Consider the following 16,621-nt stretch of genomic DNA (forward strand, 5'->3'; position numbering starts at 1 on the left):
CAAGCAGATTATAGCAAAGAGAATCCAAGATTATAGCAAAGATTATAGCAGATTATAACCATTGATTTGCAATTATGGTGATAATTGCTTAATTGATATCCATTGATCAATTATGACAGTTGGGAATCAAATTGGTTTCATTTAAACCAATAGAAAGCTGCCACATGCCCCCCCCTTTTCCTTCTTCTAGCAGCCCATTTTCTCCACATTTGGGTTTGCTGTTGGGACCACAAATTCTGGACTAGGCCAGCCAAAGGGCTAAACATAACCCTCTCACCAACCCGATGGCATTTTCATGGCCCTTTGGCCCTTTTAAAACTTGCTATTGGAGATGAAATAAGGGCTAAATTATAGCATTTGGCCCTCTAGACCTCCTTATTGGAGGTGGCCTAACTAGTAACCTCCGTTAGGTAACCTTATTCAGTCCCGCATCTATTTTTAGTATTGATTAGGAAATGGCATTTTGCAGTTCCTTATAATAATACTAATCATTGTGAAACGTACTGCGCATTAAATTGCTCCTAAATCCTAACAGGCCTATTAGCCTATATGTGCTTTTTAAATTTGACATAAACATTTTTGTATAGAGAAAAACTTGACAAATGAAATTTTTAAAATTACAAAGTGTTTCTAAAACTCACTTAAAAAACATCATTGTTTTTCTTTTTTTGATCGGGTTATGTACTAAGCCACCTCGTTCCATAAGAGTATCCAACAAAACCAGACTAATAATCTTCCTCTGCAAGTGCACGAATCCAAAGGCCTGGCATGAACATACATTATTTTTTTTCTTATAATTTTTTTATTTTAATTCAAAAATACCTTTAGGTGTCCCTAAAACAATCCGGCCTTGAAAAAAGCAGTGCCCTAGGATTTGTTGATCACAGAGAGGTCCGGCATATTCGGTAGGATTCAGTGGTCCTCTAACTTGGCTATGGTGCTTGTGTGCGTCCCCAATGGCTTGGTGCACCTGGTAAGATGCGAATCGCGTTAAATCTGGTTGGATCAAGGTAGGATAGTATGGCTTTGGGTGACTGCTTTGTTAGGGAAGATAGATTTTGTTTTGCGAACTGTGCCGGTGTCGCCGGCTTTGCTCATGGTTTGAGAAGAAGATCTCAATCAGGTGCTGTACCTACATGTGCCAGAATGTGCATAATTAGCTATAATGAGCCAAGCTCATGGTACCGCCAGAGGTACCAACTCCCACCAAAAGGGGTAACCTGCGAAGGCACGGCCAGGCGGGCTACCGCTCGAGCCCTGGATCGCCCCCAGATCACCGCTGACACGCCGCCACGCGCCGCGTCAAGATGGCATCAGAAGCTCCAGACGCTGGGAATCGAAGCACATCAGTCCCACATAGGAAACAAGAAGAAGATCAACCTCTTCCTCACCTATAAAAGGTTCTCTCCTCTCTCCTCATTAATTACGCAATTACTACTCATTTATTGTTATACTGCCCATATACAGTGACTGACTTAGGCATCAGAGAAGTGAAGACCGCCCAACGTGGTCTCCCTCTGACGCCCTGTCTCTCGTGTTGCAGTAAACGGAAGTCATCTAATCCTCGAATTAGTGGTCCGCCCACCAGACCCGCGTTAAACAAAGAGTCGGCTACCGCCGGACTTGAGCATTAACAGGTGCAGTGTAGGGGTTGCACTATTGATCGGAGGGTAGTTGTGATGAGGAAGTGTCGAGTAGGCAGGTAGCATTCTCGGGGTGCTGCAGATTGGGTCGGCAAAGATGCGTTCGAATGGACAACCACTGGAGATAGCGGCAGTGATATGGTTGCAAATGATGCATGGTCCTCATCATTCTGCTAGCCATGCTTTTGCTTGGGCTTGTGGTTTCGGGTTTAGGTTATTTGGGCATGTTCTCTCGGATTTGAAGAAGGGTATTTTGCCACCCTCATCTATCACTCAGTGCGTTTTTTTGTAAATGATCAGCCTTTTTTAGTAGTAATGACTTCTATAAGCTTTCTGAGATGTTTGTAGTTTTTATTTTTATAAGAAATGCGTGTTGGCAAATGAGAACTATATGATTGATTTTTCTTTAGAGAGCGAGGTTTTTTCTTGCTGAATTAGGATTGATTAAAAGCGAGCACCCCTTTAGACCATAATGAATAGTATTGGCTTAGATAGATTTCTAGATTTTCTTGCAGGATTTCTTAAATTCTCGCACTCTAAAGTCTAAATTCTCGCATTTGTAAATGATAAGTCCATTTAGTAGTAATGGATTCCATAAGCTTTCTGAGATGTTTATAATTTTTATTTGTGCCACACGTGCTGGCAAGTGAGAATCAGATGATTAAATTTTGAGAAAATTAGACATAAACCCAAAAATACAAGCTTCAATTGAAAAAAACTCATACATATTTTTCTTTCAATTTACACCCACTCTACGAGTCTACGTCTCTAATAAGCAAACCTTCTATATGGAGTATATGTCTATAATTAATAGTTTTTCTCATTTTTTTGATATATCTAATTTGCTCTTCTAATTGTAGAGAGTTAAATTAAGTATATTCCTTTTATTTTTATTTTTTTTGTTGGAGAAAATAGATAATTTCATTAGTTTATCCTCGACCAAAAGGCACGTACATCAGATGCTGACTTATACCAAAATCATAAATGACATAAGCTACCAAACAAAGGACATGTGACCCTCACTGCTAACACATTTGCTCACTTATTGAGCCTAACAACAAGAAACAAAATCCTCCCTACCAACCTCCCATGAAGCAGTAACCTAGTCAGCTAGAGACCTCAATTGGTGGTGCAACTAAATAAACTAAGATGAAAGTAGAAGAATACTCAACTTCTAGTATTAGGCAAGGAAATTGGAAAACCCTAAATTTTTCCTTTGCCCTTGTCTCTAGGGCTGGGAACAGAACCAGTGACTGTAGGATAGGTCAACCTTAGAGGGATGCCACTAGACTTCATGTTGGCACGCTGGATTTTGTTCTTGCTTCCAAGAGGCCTGCTAGTCTTCCTTTTTAGAGTTTACCAAAGTAACATCATTCTCTTCAATTAACCCCAAAGCCTCAGCCTGCAGAGTTGGAATCTTACCACCCAAGATGGTTTTAAATTTCTTGGGGGAAGGATTGTAGTCACAGCTGCGATCCCATTTCTTGGAAGACAACCTTCCTTGTTGTTTCACCTACATAATAGAAGGGTCATTGATATCACAAGCAACCTCAATGACAGGCTCTAGACCAAGAGCCCGATCACCATCCAGCCCGTGCTCCAAAACAGTACTAACAACCTCAGTACTCTCTACTGCGGGTACCAAAGTAGTAGGAGAAGCAGGATTAGGGATTGAACGCTCCACTCGACAGATAACTGGCTTCTTCTTCATGGGGATGGAAGAGGAAGCAGTAGTGGTGAAGAGATCCCGCTTGTTCTTTCCAGAGAAAGCAAAGGAACCCCCAGAGGTCGAAGGTCTAGGAAAATGTAGAACCCTAGATGTAGGGATTGTCACGGTTGCCTCCTCACAAGAGAGTCCTGCATGAGTAAGGAGTCCACACTAAGAACGTCTCCCTTTCAGATGCTCGAACTGAAAATGCAGAATAGGCTCAACACCAGTATCCATAAAAACTTTTCGTTCAAGCAAGATTGTTTTAGAGATATCATGAGTAAATAAAACCCTAGCTAATTGATCCTTTCTTGAATTCCTTCTTATCATAGTCCAAGAAACCACCCAATAGATTACCAATCAAGGTAAGATTCTCAGGTTCTTCATACAAGGGTGGGATTTCCAATAACCCTAGTCCAGATCCAGATATACTTGAAATAAATTTCATGCAGCGGCTTGACACCATCATATTTTTCAAAACAAACCGAGGCTCAATCAAAGCACCAGAACCCTTTGTTATGATCACGTACATAAGCAAAGGAGAAAAAAAAACAGATCCCCCGCCCGTTCCTAAATCCTAAATTCCTTATCCACCATCCAAGTCCCGTTGAAGTGAGTCATGAAAGCCTTTGGATCGATTGGCTTACCGGTCAATGGTTTTGCCAATGAGGAAAGATTGGGAGGACTTGCGCACAAGGCCATCGCCAATCTTCCCCAAGTCAGGGGCTCTGCCCCCTTCCGCGAGAATGAGAGAGGCAGCGAAGCTTGCTGTAACTGCATCAATGGATGCCATGGAGAGACAGAGAGAATAATCGAGAAGAAAAGGAAGTGGTGGAGACTAGCGAAGGAGGCTAGGATGGCGTAGGAAAATAGGGTTGAGAGAAAACTCTCCTAGGAGATGGTCTCTGAAATGAAAGTATCAATAATGATTTCTTTTGCTATAGACCTATGCCTAGATCATGATAAGTGTGCTTCTGCTTTTCAAACTCAACTCAGAATTAGACCCATCTATTCACCACCAGAACTAGATGAATTTTTAAATGAAGTATATTCCTTAATCTTATCATCCATTTGAATATGAAATATTAAGCTAAAAAATCAATTCATTTTGACTTTATCATAATCAATTACATCCTTGCTTTATATTGTGATCATTGACTTTAGTATATATTTATATGGCAAAAAATCACTAATAATCACTAAGTTTTGACTTGTTCGACACTTCACTCGCTTACATTTTAAAAATATCACTTAAGTCATTCACATTGATTATTACCTTAAACTTAATTTACTGTCATTAAATTCTCCGTTAGAAGCCATTAAAATTGAGGGTATATTTGTCAAAACACTTAAAAATACATTTCTAACTTAAAAAGTACATTCTAAATTTATTACATTTTTGTTTCAAATTTTTTTAAATTTTGAAATTTATAATAGAAAAAAAGGAATTTTTTTTAAATTGAAATATAATTTGCAAAAAATATTTGTCATTTTTTCTTCAGAAAAAAAATTCAAGGTTAAAATGCATTTTTTAGTGTTTAGACAAATATATCCTTGATTTTAACGGCTTCTATTGGTAGAATTAACGACAATGAGTTAACTGAAATATAAATGTAAAATTTAGTTAGTTAAGTGATATACGATTATGAATGTTTGAACGATTTTTAATTTAGTTGAAAAATTACATAAATGATCCACACATAAATTTCTGAAAATCTAAGGATTGATTTGCTGAAATGTAATCTAAAAGTGAGTTCAATGCAAAAGTCATCAACTACTCGTTATTTTAGTGGTCCTCATTAGACAAAAACTTTCAATTTTCATATTTCATTGCTATTTATGATTTGACATTTTTAGTCTCAATCAGAAATTAATAATTAAAATATTTTGTGATTTAAGGAAATACAAAAAAAGAATAATCTCTTGTAGAAAAATAGTATAAATTTGTGAATATTTGCCAAATATTCACAAGCAATGGAGTAATGCCACCTAATAAAGGCTGGCATATGAAAAACCGAATCCCTAACACACACAACTTTGGGCGAGCCAATTTGTCTCTCACAGACGAAACCATGTCTCTGGCGATCCCAGCCCAGCCGCCCAACCTCAACCTCATAGATCAGGACGACAAGATACGCACTCATGGTATGCTTTCGATTTATTTATTTATGAAATTCTCTTACTCTGAAAATATGAGCTTAAATATAAGATATAGGGTTAAACACTCGTTTATCCAGCATTTTGAATAGCTGATGTGCAAAAGGCTATCGTGCTGGAAATAGCTGACAGAAACACAAAATAATTCTACATCTTGTGTGGCCAATATACATGCACGGTAGTCGAGTCCAATATTGTGGGTTTAAGTGTCCTTACAATTGATGGCCTCTGTCTTAGAGAAAGAAGCCGATGACCATGGATTGCCAACATATATAAATATCATTATATATATATATAAATGATTATTCCTAGTTTGGTTGTGTTCCCTAGTCCAATTTGGCTTATGATTTCTACTTCACTACTTTTCATTATATATTCTCTTTGAATACCTCCAAGATCATGATCTTCTGAGTTTTGTCCTCGTCAATGGAGCCACAAACAGGTACCGGCTCAAAAGACTCGAAGCTTGCTGGAAAGTCTTTGACTCAACAATTTGACTACTTGTCGCTGGCACTGCCTCTCCCTCATGGTATGCTTTTGATCTTTCTTTTACAGTTTGTGGGGAAAAAAATTGTGCAAGAATTTAATTTTATACCTTAATCAATTTCGGTTCCTTTGGATTTTGAAATATTTGCTTTTGGACTTGTGGTATTGTAACATTTGTTTGATTTGAAAATACTTCTTAAGGATTTTAATGAGACATCAAGTTGGTTTGTAGAAAATTTAGGAAATCGGTAGAACTTTACCATTACTAAGCTTGAACTCTAACTCTTAACTCTTTTAAGTAGTGGATTTCAGTTTGCAGTTTTTGAATAAGATTGTAAAAAGTAAAAGGGCGGGCCTTTCTTTGCTAATATGTTTTTCTAGTTTACCAGTTATTTTAGGAACAGAGATTTGTTGCCAGAGTATTTGTTTTGTTTTCTTTGTACTACATACATGTATCTAAACTGTTGTTTACAAATTTCTTGTAGAACAAGAAGAAGAATCAGCAAAGGAACAAGAAGAAGAGGAGGAGGAGGAGGAGGAGGAGGATGAAGAAGAAGAAGAAGAAGAAGAAGAAGAAGAAGAAGAAGAAGAAGAAGAAGAAGAGGAAGAGGAAGAGGAAGAGGAATTTGACGTTTGTGATGTTTGCTTGAAGACCAAGGAACACTGGACATTTGATTGCCCGTACCTGGATCGGATCCCGAACCCAAAGACGATAACTGTTGGCAGTGGCTATGCAATAGTTTGTAGGGGATGTCATGTGTTGGGTGGCCATTCTGATAGGGCCTGGGTAGGACGTGCTATTATGAAGTCTTGTAGTATTTGTGAGGAACCAGCTTCTCACTGGAATTCAGAATGCCCAAAAAACCCTGACCCCAGAGAGTATGACGATTCGAATGACTTTAAGGTGTTGATGGAAGAGATCTATAGTGTCGCATGAGTACTTCTTTTCATTAGCCAGCTCTTTGATAAACTATGTTATCCCTTGCATCAGAATTTTATCCAGTGTTTGAGAACACAGTACTTTTGTGCCCCCTTTTATGAAAACGCTTATCTTCACATTGTTATTGTACCGAATTGTTATTTCTTGCCAACTGTATTCTCTTCTACTGCTGCTTTTATTGAGGTGATCTCTTTCTCTCTACGTGATCTCTCTCTCTCTCTCTCTTGAGAATATACATGATCTCTCTTTTTGTTCTTTTCGATCAAAATCTGGTTTGTTCTCTCAGTTCCTTTTTTTTTTTTTTTTTTTTGTGGAATAATTATGGGGTTTTGGTATTGTCGAAGGCAAAATTGTAGCCTAAAAGTTGAATACTTTGTACATTGTTAGTGCGATGATCTGACTTCAAGTCTCTTGCTCCTTGTTTTGAAATTGGTATGTTGATCTTTGATTTGACCATAAAAAGAGTATACTGATAAAAATTGACTATAAGCTAAGTGGGCCCAAGTTTCAGTAGTACATTAGTACATTGGAAGCACTACTAGCAAAATAACAACACACACGGATTTACTGTAGTTAAAAGCCACAGATATCCGTGTGAAATAGAAATACTGACAGAAATCCGTGTGAAATGAGCATAATGGGGCCCACAATAATTTATACAATAACAATATCAACGGATATCCATGTGAATAAACAACAGTCACAGATATCTGTGTAAAAACTAAAACATTTTCACACGGATATCTGCGTGAAAAACAATTCACACGGATTTCTGTATGTATTATAAATTAGTTTATTTCGAAATCATTAATTTTTTATGTTATGTGAATTATGTAGGGACGGATTTCCGTTACAATAAGTATTTGATACAGATTTCTGTATGAAATGAGTAATACACACGGATTTCCGTGTGAAAATGTTGACACAGTAATCCGTGTGAAAAAGCCAAAAAGGAGACTACACACAGAAATCCGTGTGCATAAACAATAGTAACTGATGTCTGTGTAAAAACTAAAACCTTTTCACACGGATATCTGTGTGAAAATAACAATTAGCTACAAAATTCCGTGTGAAAAAATATAGGTGTATATAAGGTTGACCATTTATTTGATATCGAAATAACGGCGGATTGAGTTAATTTTTTTTACACAATATCTATTAATACACTATAAATAGATGGGTAATGTCAAATTTATTGATTTTCAATTTTGATTTATTGGTTCGCACCAAATTCTTATATGTCTACCAATGTGGTATAACTACTTTATTAGTTATCAAGAAAAGTATACATTTCATGAGCAACAATGTGGAGCAAATAGATTTTATCAAAATCGACCGTTGGATGTTGTCATGATTAGAATAAATAGTTATGGTCAAAATTTCAGCTATTTTTGTTATCGTTTAGGTCTCGATCTACTATTTCAACCCTTAACCCTAAATACCACATAAAACTAATATGCTCATAACCGCTCATTCTCAACTTATTTTTTCGATCTGTCAACTCTCATACTCTCATGAATATGAGGTATACCAAATAATGTAAAAATTTTGAAAAGTTTATCTCCTCATGGTTTTACTCCTCTTAGGGAAGTATATGTGTATATAAGGTAAACTACTTTATTTGATATTGAAAGAACGACGGATTGAGTTAATTTTTTTACACCATACCTATTAATACGCTATAAATAGATGGGTAATGTGGTCTTTATCAATTTTTAATTTTTATTTTTTAGATTGTACAAAATTCTTATATGTCTACTACTGTGGTATAACTAGTTTATTAGTTATAATGAAAAGTATACCTTCCATAAGCAACAATGCGTAGGAAATAGACTTTATCAAAATCGACCGTAAGATGTTATCATGATAAGAATAAATGGTTGTGTTAAAATTTTCAGCTATTTTCGTCATCGTTTGGGTTTCGATCTGGTAGGTCAACCCTAAACCTTAAATACTACATAAAACTAATATGCTCATAACCGCTCACTCGTAACTTATTTTTTTGATCTGTAAACTCTCATGCTCTCATGGGTAGAAGCTATATCAACTAATATAAAAATTTATGAAATTTTATCTCCTCAAGGGTCGGCTCCCCTTAGGGAAGTAGAAGCGTTTAAAGGGTTGACCGGTTTATGTAATGTCAAAATAACGGCGGATCGGGTTAATTTTTTTACACAATATCTAGTAATACACTATAAATAGATGGGTAATGCTAAATTTATTGAGAAATCGTTCAGTTTTTATGTTATGTGAATTATGGAGGGACGGATTTCCGTTACAATAAGTATTTGATACAAATATCTGTGTGAAAAGAACATAATTGAGCTCCACAGTAATTTATACAATAACAATATCAACGGAAATCCGTGTGAATAAACAGTAGTAACCGATGTCTATGTAAACGCTAAAATATTTTTACACGGATATCTGTGTGAAGATCAATTCACACTGATTTCTGTACGTATTAGAAATTAGTTTATTTCGGAATCATTAATTTTTTTTTGTTATGTGAATTACGGAGGGACAGATTTCCGTTACAATAAGTATTTGATACAGATTTCTGTGTGAAATGAGTAATACACACGGATTTCCGTGTGAAAATGTTGACACAGATATCCGTGTGAAAAGAACAATTAGCTACAGAATTCCGTGTGAAAAAGGAGACTACACACAGAAATCCGTGTGAATAAACAATAGTAACAGATGTCTGTGTAAAAACTAAAACATTTTCACACGATATCCCACTACTAGCAAAATAACAATACACACGGATTTACTATAGTTAAAAGCCACAGAAATCCGTGTGCAATAGAAATACTAACAGAAATCCGTGTGAAATGAGCATAATCGGGCCCACAATAATTTATACAATAACAATATCAACGGAAATCCGTGTGCATAAACAACAGTCACAGATATCTGTGTAAAAACTAAAACATTTTCACACGGATATCTGTGTGAAAATCAATTCACACTGATTTCTGTACGTATTATAAATTAGTTTATTTCGAAATAATTAATTTTTGATGTTATGTGAATTATGGAGGGACGGATTTCCGTTACAATAAGTATTTGATACAGATATCTGTGTGAAAAGAACATAATTGAGCCCTACAGTGATTTATACAATAACAATATCGATGGAAATCCGTGTGAATAAACAATAGTAACAGATGTCAGTGTAAATGATAAAATATATTTACACGGATATCTGTGTGCACACTGATTTTTGTGTGAAAATCCGAAATTAGTTTATTTCGGGATCATTAATTTTGTTTGTTATGTGAATTACGGAGGGACAGATTTGCGTTATAATAAGTATTTGATACAGATTTTTGTGTGAAATGAGTAATACACACGGATTTCTGTGTGAAAAAGAAGACTACACACAGAAATCCGTGTGAATAAACAACAGTAACTGATGTCTGTGTAAAAACTAAAACCTTTTCACACGGATATCGGTGTGAAAAGAACAATTAGCTACAAAATTCCGTGTGAAAAAGTATATGTGTATATAAGGTTAACCACTTATTTGATATTGAAAGAACGGCGGATTGAGTTAATTTTTTTACACCGTACCTATTAATACGCTATAAATAGATGAGTAATGTCAAATTTATTAATTTTTTATTTTTATTTTTTGGATTGCACAAAATTCTTATATGTCTACTAATGTGGTATAAATAGTTTATTAGTTATAATGAAAAGTATACCTTCCATAAGCAACAATGCGTAGGAAATAGACTTTATCAAAATCGACCGTTGGATGTTGTCATGATTAGAATAAATAGTTATGGTCAAAATTTCAGCTATTTTTGTTATCGTTTAGGTCTCGATCTACTATATCAACGCTGAACCCTAAATACCACATAAAACTACTATGTTCATAACCGCTCATTCGCAACTTATTTTTTCGATCTGTCAGCTCTCATACTCTCATGAATATGAGGTATACCAAATAATGTAAAAATTTTGAAAAGTTTATCTCCTCGTGGTTTTACTCCCCTTAGAGAAGTATATGTGTATATAAGGTTAACCACTTTATTTGATATTGAAAGAACGGCGGATTGAGTAAATTTTTTTACACCATACCTATTAATACTCTATAAATAGATGGGTAATGTCAAATTTATCAACTTTCAATTTTTATCACATGTATGGCACAAAATTCTTATATGTCTACTAATGTGGTATAACTAGTTTATTAGTTATAATGAAAAGTATACATTTCATAAGCAACAATGCGTAGGAAATAGACTTTATCAAAATCGACCGTAGGATGTTATCATGATAAGAATAAATGGTTGTGTTCAAAATTTCAGCTATTTTTGTCGTCGTTTGGGTTTCGATCTAGTAGGTCAACCCTAAACTTTAAATACTACAGAAAACTAATATGTTCATAACCGTTCACTTGTAACTTATTTTTTTGATCTATAAACTCTCATGCTCTCATGGGTAGAAGCTATATTAACTAATGTAAAAATTTCTGAAATTTTATCTCCTCAAGGGTCGGCTCCCCTTAGGGAAGTAGAAGCGTTTAAAGGGTTGACCGGTTTTTGGTACAGACATCTGTGTGAAATGAGTAACACACACGGATATCTGTGTGAAATGTTAAGACGGAAATCCGTGTGAAAAGAACCATTAGCTACAGAATTCCATGTGAAGAACTCTATTAGCTACAGAATTCCGTGTGAAAAACTCTATTAGCTACAGAATTCCCTTACAATAAGTTTTTAATACAGAATTCTCTATGAAATGAGTAACACACGAATATCTGTGTGAAATGTAGACACAGATATCTGTGTGAAAAGAAAAATTAGCTACTAAATTCCGTGTGAAAAAATAGAATAGAGACAGAATTCCGTGTAAACAATAATTAACATGACAATTATATAGTACTGAGATAAATACACACGAATAGTGGTGGTAAATATATATGTATCTCACACGGATTTTCGTGGTAAATTTTTTCCCGCTCACTTTTTTGGAACAAATTCAATTTCCCTCCCCTAGTAGTATTACACACTGATTTCCGTGGATTATGTATCTCATACACACGGATATCAGTAGTAAATGTATTTCACACGGATTTCCGTGGAAATTCCGCTTATAACCAGCAAATTGATCCAAATCTGAAGCATATCGATCCATCTCCTTCTCCCCCACCCCTAAAGCGTATCGATGTCCTTCTCCCCCAAATCGATTTAGCCTTATCAGAGGTCTGGAAGCACCGCCTCCAGCTACAATAATCTGTCTGTGAAATTTGAACTCTGCAATCCCAGAAAAAAAACGAGAGCATGTCGAAGGAGAGAGCCAAAAGAGGCACACTGCCTCCAGCCCAAGAGGTAAATCAAACCTGAGTTCGAATTTTCAGTACTCGATTCCACAATTTCATGAAAAAGATCGAATCTTTGATTCTCCGAATTTCCAAAACGTATTGATTTATTTTGATCAGGATTAGTGTTTTGGTTTCTGAATTAGAGGAATTTCGTGCTGTTTAGTTGTTTTTGTTCTACGAACTGTAAAGAAAAGAATTTTGATTCCTGAGATTTCCTGTACTTTGAAGTAACGAATCAAAAATGCAGCCTCACTTTGATCATTGAGATTCAATTGAGAAAAGATTTGATTGAGATTTATTGTGCAGCAAATTGAGAAATTTGAGAAAGTTGTAGAGGAAGGTAACTACCATGGAGCTCAGCAGCTGTACAAATCTATTAGTGCGAGGTAACTACTATGCGTATTGGACTGAACTCTCAGCATGGCTGTTGAGAAGTCCATTTATTGTTCTTTTGCTTTTTGGAGGTCATTGTGATAGGCATGCGCATTGATAGTATATGCTTGTTTTGTTGCAGATATGTAGCTGCTCAGAGGTATACTGAAGCTTTAGATATTCTTCAGTCGGGTGCATGCATCCAGTTGAAACATGGGCAGGTTATGCTCTTGTAGTTCTTCTTATAGGACCAGTTACTCTAGCAATGATAAAATTTAAACTTCAATGTTCTTAATTAATTGAATTTTTAGTAAAGAATGAATCAATCTTCGAGAATTCAAATTAGGCTTGTCTGCATACTGATTAAGTTTTACGCCTGTGTTGGAAGTGTCACAGTTCTTATATGAATTATACACAGAAAGAAAAGAAATCCCAGGTATTGATGCTGTATGTGTGAAAACAAATTTCAGGTTACGTGTGGGGCAGAGTTAGCTGCTTTGTTTGTGGATACACTTGTCAAAGCGAGATGCCCTTATGACGATGAAACCCTCGGTCAGTTGCTCGCCTCCAGCGTCAAGCACCGCCTCCCTCCAGTCCATCCTTCCCTCTTCTCTGTTGCCTCTGCCGGAGCTCCTTCAGTCTATTTCTTCCATCAAGGCCGATTACATTGCTCGCCAACAGGTCTTCTATCCCTTCACCTTTTTTTTTTGGCAATGACACCACTTGTTTTGTTATAAAAAGGTTATGGAGGGGGAGAGCAGTAAGATGTCTTAACATGTAATTGATTTGATTTCCATTACTTGCTGGCCAGTTACAAAATCATTGACCTTAACATGTAACTGATTCGAAGGAACTGAACATTCATTTAACTTTACCAGCTTAGTCTAATGGTCCGTCGATTTCCATTACTTGCTTGAGAAAAGGCAATAAACTACCTGGTTCCAGGTACTACAACAATTAGCAAAGGAGGCATCCTTTGATAAACTATTAAAACCTTCCGGCCTTGCTACTAATTTGGAAAGTGGTAGTGTCTTGTTTAGTGTTCTTGTTTTGATATATATATTTTTTTCAGCTCTGAGGACTTCTTGTCCTTGTACTTTGATCTTTTTCTTTCTTTCTTTTTTCTATAAACGTTTGTCCCCAGTTGTCTAAACTTTTGATTAAAAAAGAAAAAAACAAAAAGAAAATAATAATTCAAGGGAGTAGAACCCAGTAACAAGTTTTTCCAAGTTTTCTCCAACTTACTGCAGATGCTAGGAGGGAGCTTGACATTTTGTGGGGTTAGTGGATAGAACAGATTGTACCAACTGAAACTTGGATAATATTTATGTTGCCCTTGACACTTCCGTTTCCTTAAGGATATGTTGGTGCTTGGTTTTGATCCATAATGGATTGCTAGATTTACAATGTGTTCAAGGAGGAAAAGAAGAATATTGGTTTCAAATTGGGCTTGGGTAACAAGTAATTTAGAATATCTGTGACTAATGTTTTTAAAGTAGCTTAAGATGGTTTCAGCTGCAAGAAAACTGCAGTATTCACTGTGTCCTTAGTAGGAAGCATAGAAATTGTAGTCCTTAAGTAGGGGAATGATACTGTAGTTTATGAACACAAGCTCATCTAATATTTATGCTGCATATGTGGGGGAATGCCAAGAATGCAATGAAATTTACTTGGAATATTAAAGCGTTATACTAATTTTTCTAACATGTGTAGTTGAATTGAAAGAAAGTTTAAATTGATAGATTGCTGCATAGAACTTTATAAGGTCTGTGATCAATTCCAAATTATTTGAAGATATATAGAATTAATAACATCAACAATATGTTTGTATGTACAGTGCAAAGCATCCTCTAGTCCTCTGGTCCTTTGCACCGATGATTCTGGGGTCTTTTCTACCAGCACTTCCAACGAGTACAACCTTGCTGCTTCTGCATTTGGTATGTCTGATGTCACTAGTGCATTTAATATAAAATAGAACAAAAGCTCACAACTGATGCCCGTTTCTTGAATTCTTAGGTCTTGGAAGGAGGGAAATATTTCAGCTAACGAGAAATTCGTGCAAGTTTATATTTGCTGATGATGGAGTGAAGAGAGAATTAAAGGAGATTTTTAGTTCACCAGAACAGAAGCTCGACCAATCTTTCGAATTTAGGGGCATATGCAAAAACGCTGATCATTTCATAAGTTGTATTATCAACTGTTACTGACATCTTTAGAATTATATTTTTTTTCTTCAAGTAATGCAGAATCTTCAGTGGTTCCTAATTAATTAGCAGATTTTTTATTTTTTTTTTATTTTTTTATAAATGCTATCACTTTTACACACAGAAATCAGTGAGAGTTAGGGTAAAAGGATTTGACACAGAAATCCGTGTGAGATAGGTATATATTTGACACAGAAATCTGTGTGAGATAGGTATATATTTGACACAGAAATCCGTGTGAGATAGGAAGTTATTCACACGGATTGCATTTCATTACGGTAATTTATATTCATGGAAAGACAGTGGGGCCCACGTATAATATTCACACGGATAAAATAATCCGTGTGAGATGAGTACATATTTGACACAGAAATCTGTGTGAGATAGGTAGATATTTGACACAGAAATCCGTGTGAAATAGAGTTGTTCACACGGATTGCGTTCTATTCTGGTAATTTAGATTTACGGAATTATAGTGGGGCCCACATTAGTATTTCACACGGACAACATAATCCGTGTGAGATGAGCATTACCCCCCCTCCAAACCGCACGGTAACACCAATCTGTGCGTGTACTGTGTGTAAAAGCTATCACACACTGAAATCCGTGTGAAAAAGTCTTATTACCCACAGATTAAAATCCGTGGGTAATTGTTGTTTTGCTAGTACTTAAGTACGGGATGAGATTCTGTTCATTTCTTGTCCCCAAAAAACGATCCAAGGAATTGAAATCAAAAGGACACTCAACATCAGTATTATTAGAGATATTGGAGAAAACATATTCTCTGAATACTATGCATAGGTTGACAGCTTTGAAAGAAGTTTCATCCATGGTTCTGTTTTCATGGGGAGAGTTAGACAATATGCAGCATGTCATCAAGAAAAAGAAACTTCCTGTGTAGTGTAGACAATCACATTGCTCTATGTTAGTAAGATTGATTTTATGTGGGTTGAAGTGTTTGATGAAGAGGTTAAATTGCTCCCAAGATCTTTCTAATTGCATTAAGATCCACAAAATGTGTCTAAAAGATATTTAGACTCTGATATTGGCAGATTCCAACTCTCACCCTTCATTTTCCATGCTTTATAAAGAAAGAAACCTACACGGCTTCACTAACCAATTCAAGTCGAATCTTTCATTAACTTCTTGCAAGTCGATTCTTCCCAAAAATATTTGCTTTTAAGCCCTAAACCATCTTTTCAATCCTGTTGGCACATTCCCGTTCTCAAAACTACTTTAAAGTGGTTTTAAAACTCACTTAAAAAAACATTATTGTTTTTCTTTTTTTGATGGGGTAATGTACTAAGTCACCTCAGTCCATGAGAGTATCTTAACAAAACCAAATTAATCACCCGCTGTAGGCTTTTTCTTATAATTTTTTTAATTCAAAAATACTTTTAGGTGTCCCTGAAACAATCTGGCCCTGAAAAAAGTGCCCCCCCCCCCCCCCCCCAAAGGATTTGTTGATGACAGAGAGGTCCAACGTCTTTGATGGGATTCAGTGGTCCTCTAGCCTGGCTATGGCGCTTGCTCACGTCGTTGGTGGCTTGGTGGACTTGGTAAGACAAGAATCGCGTTAAATCTAGTTAGATCGAGGTAGGATAGTTTGGCTTTAGGTGACTATTTTTTTTAGGGAAGATATATTTGGTTTCGCCGACAATGTCAGTGTCACCGTCTTTGCTCGTGATTTGAGAAGAAGATCTCAATTAATCAGGTGCAGTGTGGCTGTTGCACAAATGATCGAGAGGGTAGTTGTGCCGAGGAGGTGTCGGG

General features: G+C 36.1%; 2 protein-coding genes across 3 annotated transcripts; both read left to right on the forward strand.

The window, feature by feature from the left end:
• The first annotated feature begins 5,365 nt into the window (after window positions 1–5,365).
• LOC112165009 (ATP-dependent RNA helicase DRS1-like) lies at window positions 5,366–7,091 on the forward strand. The gene is made up of 3 exons (XM_040519477.1): window positions 5,366–5,496; window positions 5,951–6,037; window positions 6,480–7,091. Exons 1-3 carry the CDS (start codon window positions 5,424–5,426, stop codon window positions 6,929–6,931), a joined length of 612 nt encoding a protein of 203 aa, XP_040375411.1. The 5' UTR covers window positions 5,366–5,423; the 3' UTR covers window positions 6,932–7,091.
• Window positions 7,092–12,041: 4,950 nt separating this feature from the next.
• Window positions 12,042–14,926, forward strand: LOC112166113 (protein GET4). Of its 2 annotated transcripts, XM_024302880.2 has the most exons (6): window positions 12,042–12,279; window positions 12,579–12,658; window positions 12,787–12,865; window positions 13,115–13,325; window positions 14,482–14,581; window positions 14,661–14,922. In XM_024302880.2, exons 1-5 carry the CDS (start codon window positions 12,232–12,234, stop codon window positions 14,496–14,498), a joined length of 435 nt encoding a protein of 144 aa, XP_024158648.1. In that variant the 5' UTR covers window positions 12,042–12,231; the 3' UTR covers window positions 14,499–14,581; window positions 14,661–14,922. The 2 variants fall into 2 exon arrangements, with proteins under 2 accessions (XP_024158648.1, XP_040375726.1); XM_040519792.1 differs by lacking the exons at window positions 12,042–12,279; window positions 12,579–12,658; window positions 12,787–12,865 and having other exon boundaries at window positions 13,119–13,325; window positions 14,661–14,926.
• The last annotated feature ends 1,695 nt before the right edge of the window (window positions 14,927–16,621 follow it).

The sequence above is a fragment of the Rosa chinensis genome, chromosome 5, assembly GCF_002994745.2.
Source record: "Rosa chinensis cultivar Old Blush chromosome 5, RchiOBHm-V2, whole genome shotgun sequence".
Lineage (NCBI taxonomy): Eukaryota > Viridiplantae > Streptophyta > Magnoliopsida > Rosales > Rosaceae > Rosa > Rosa chinensis.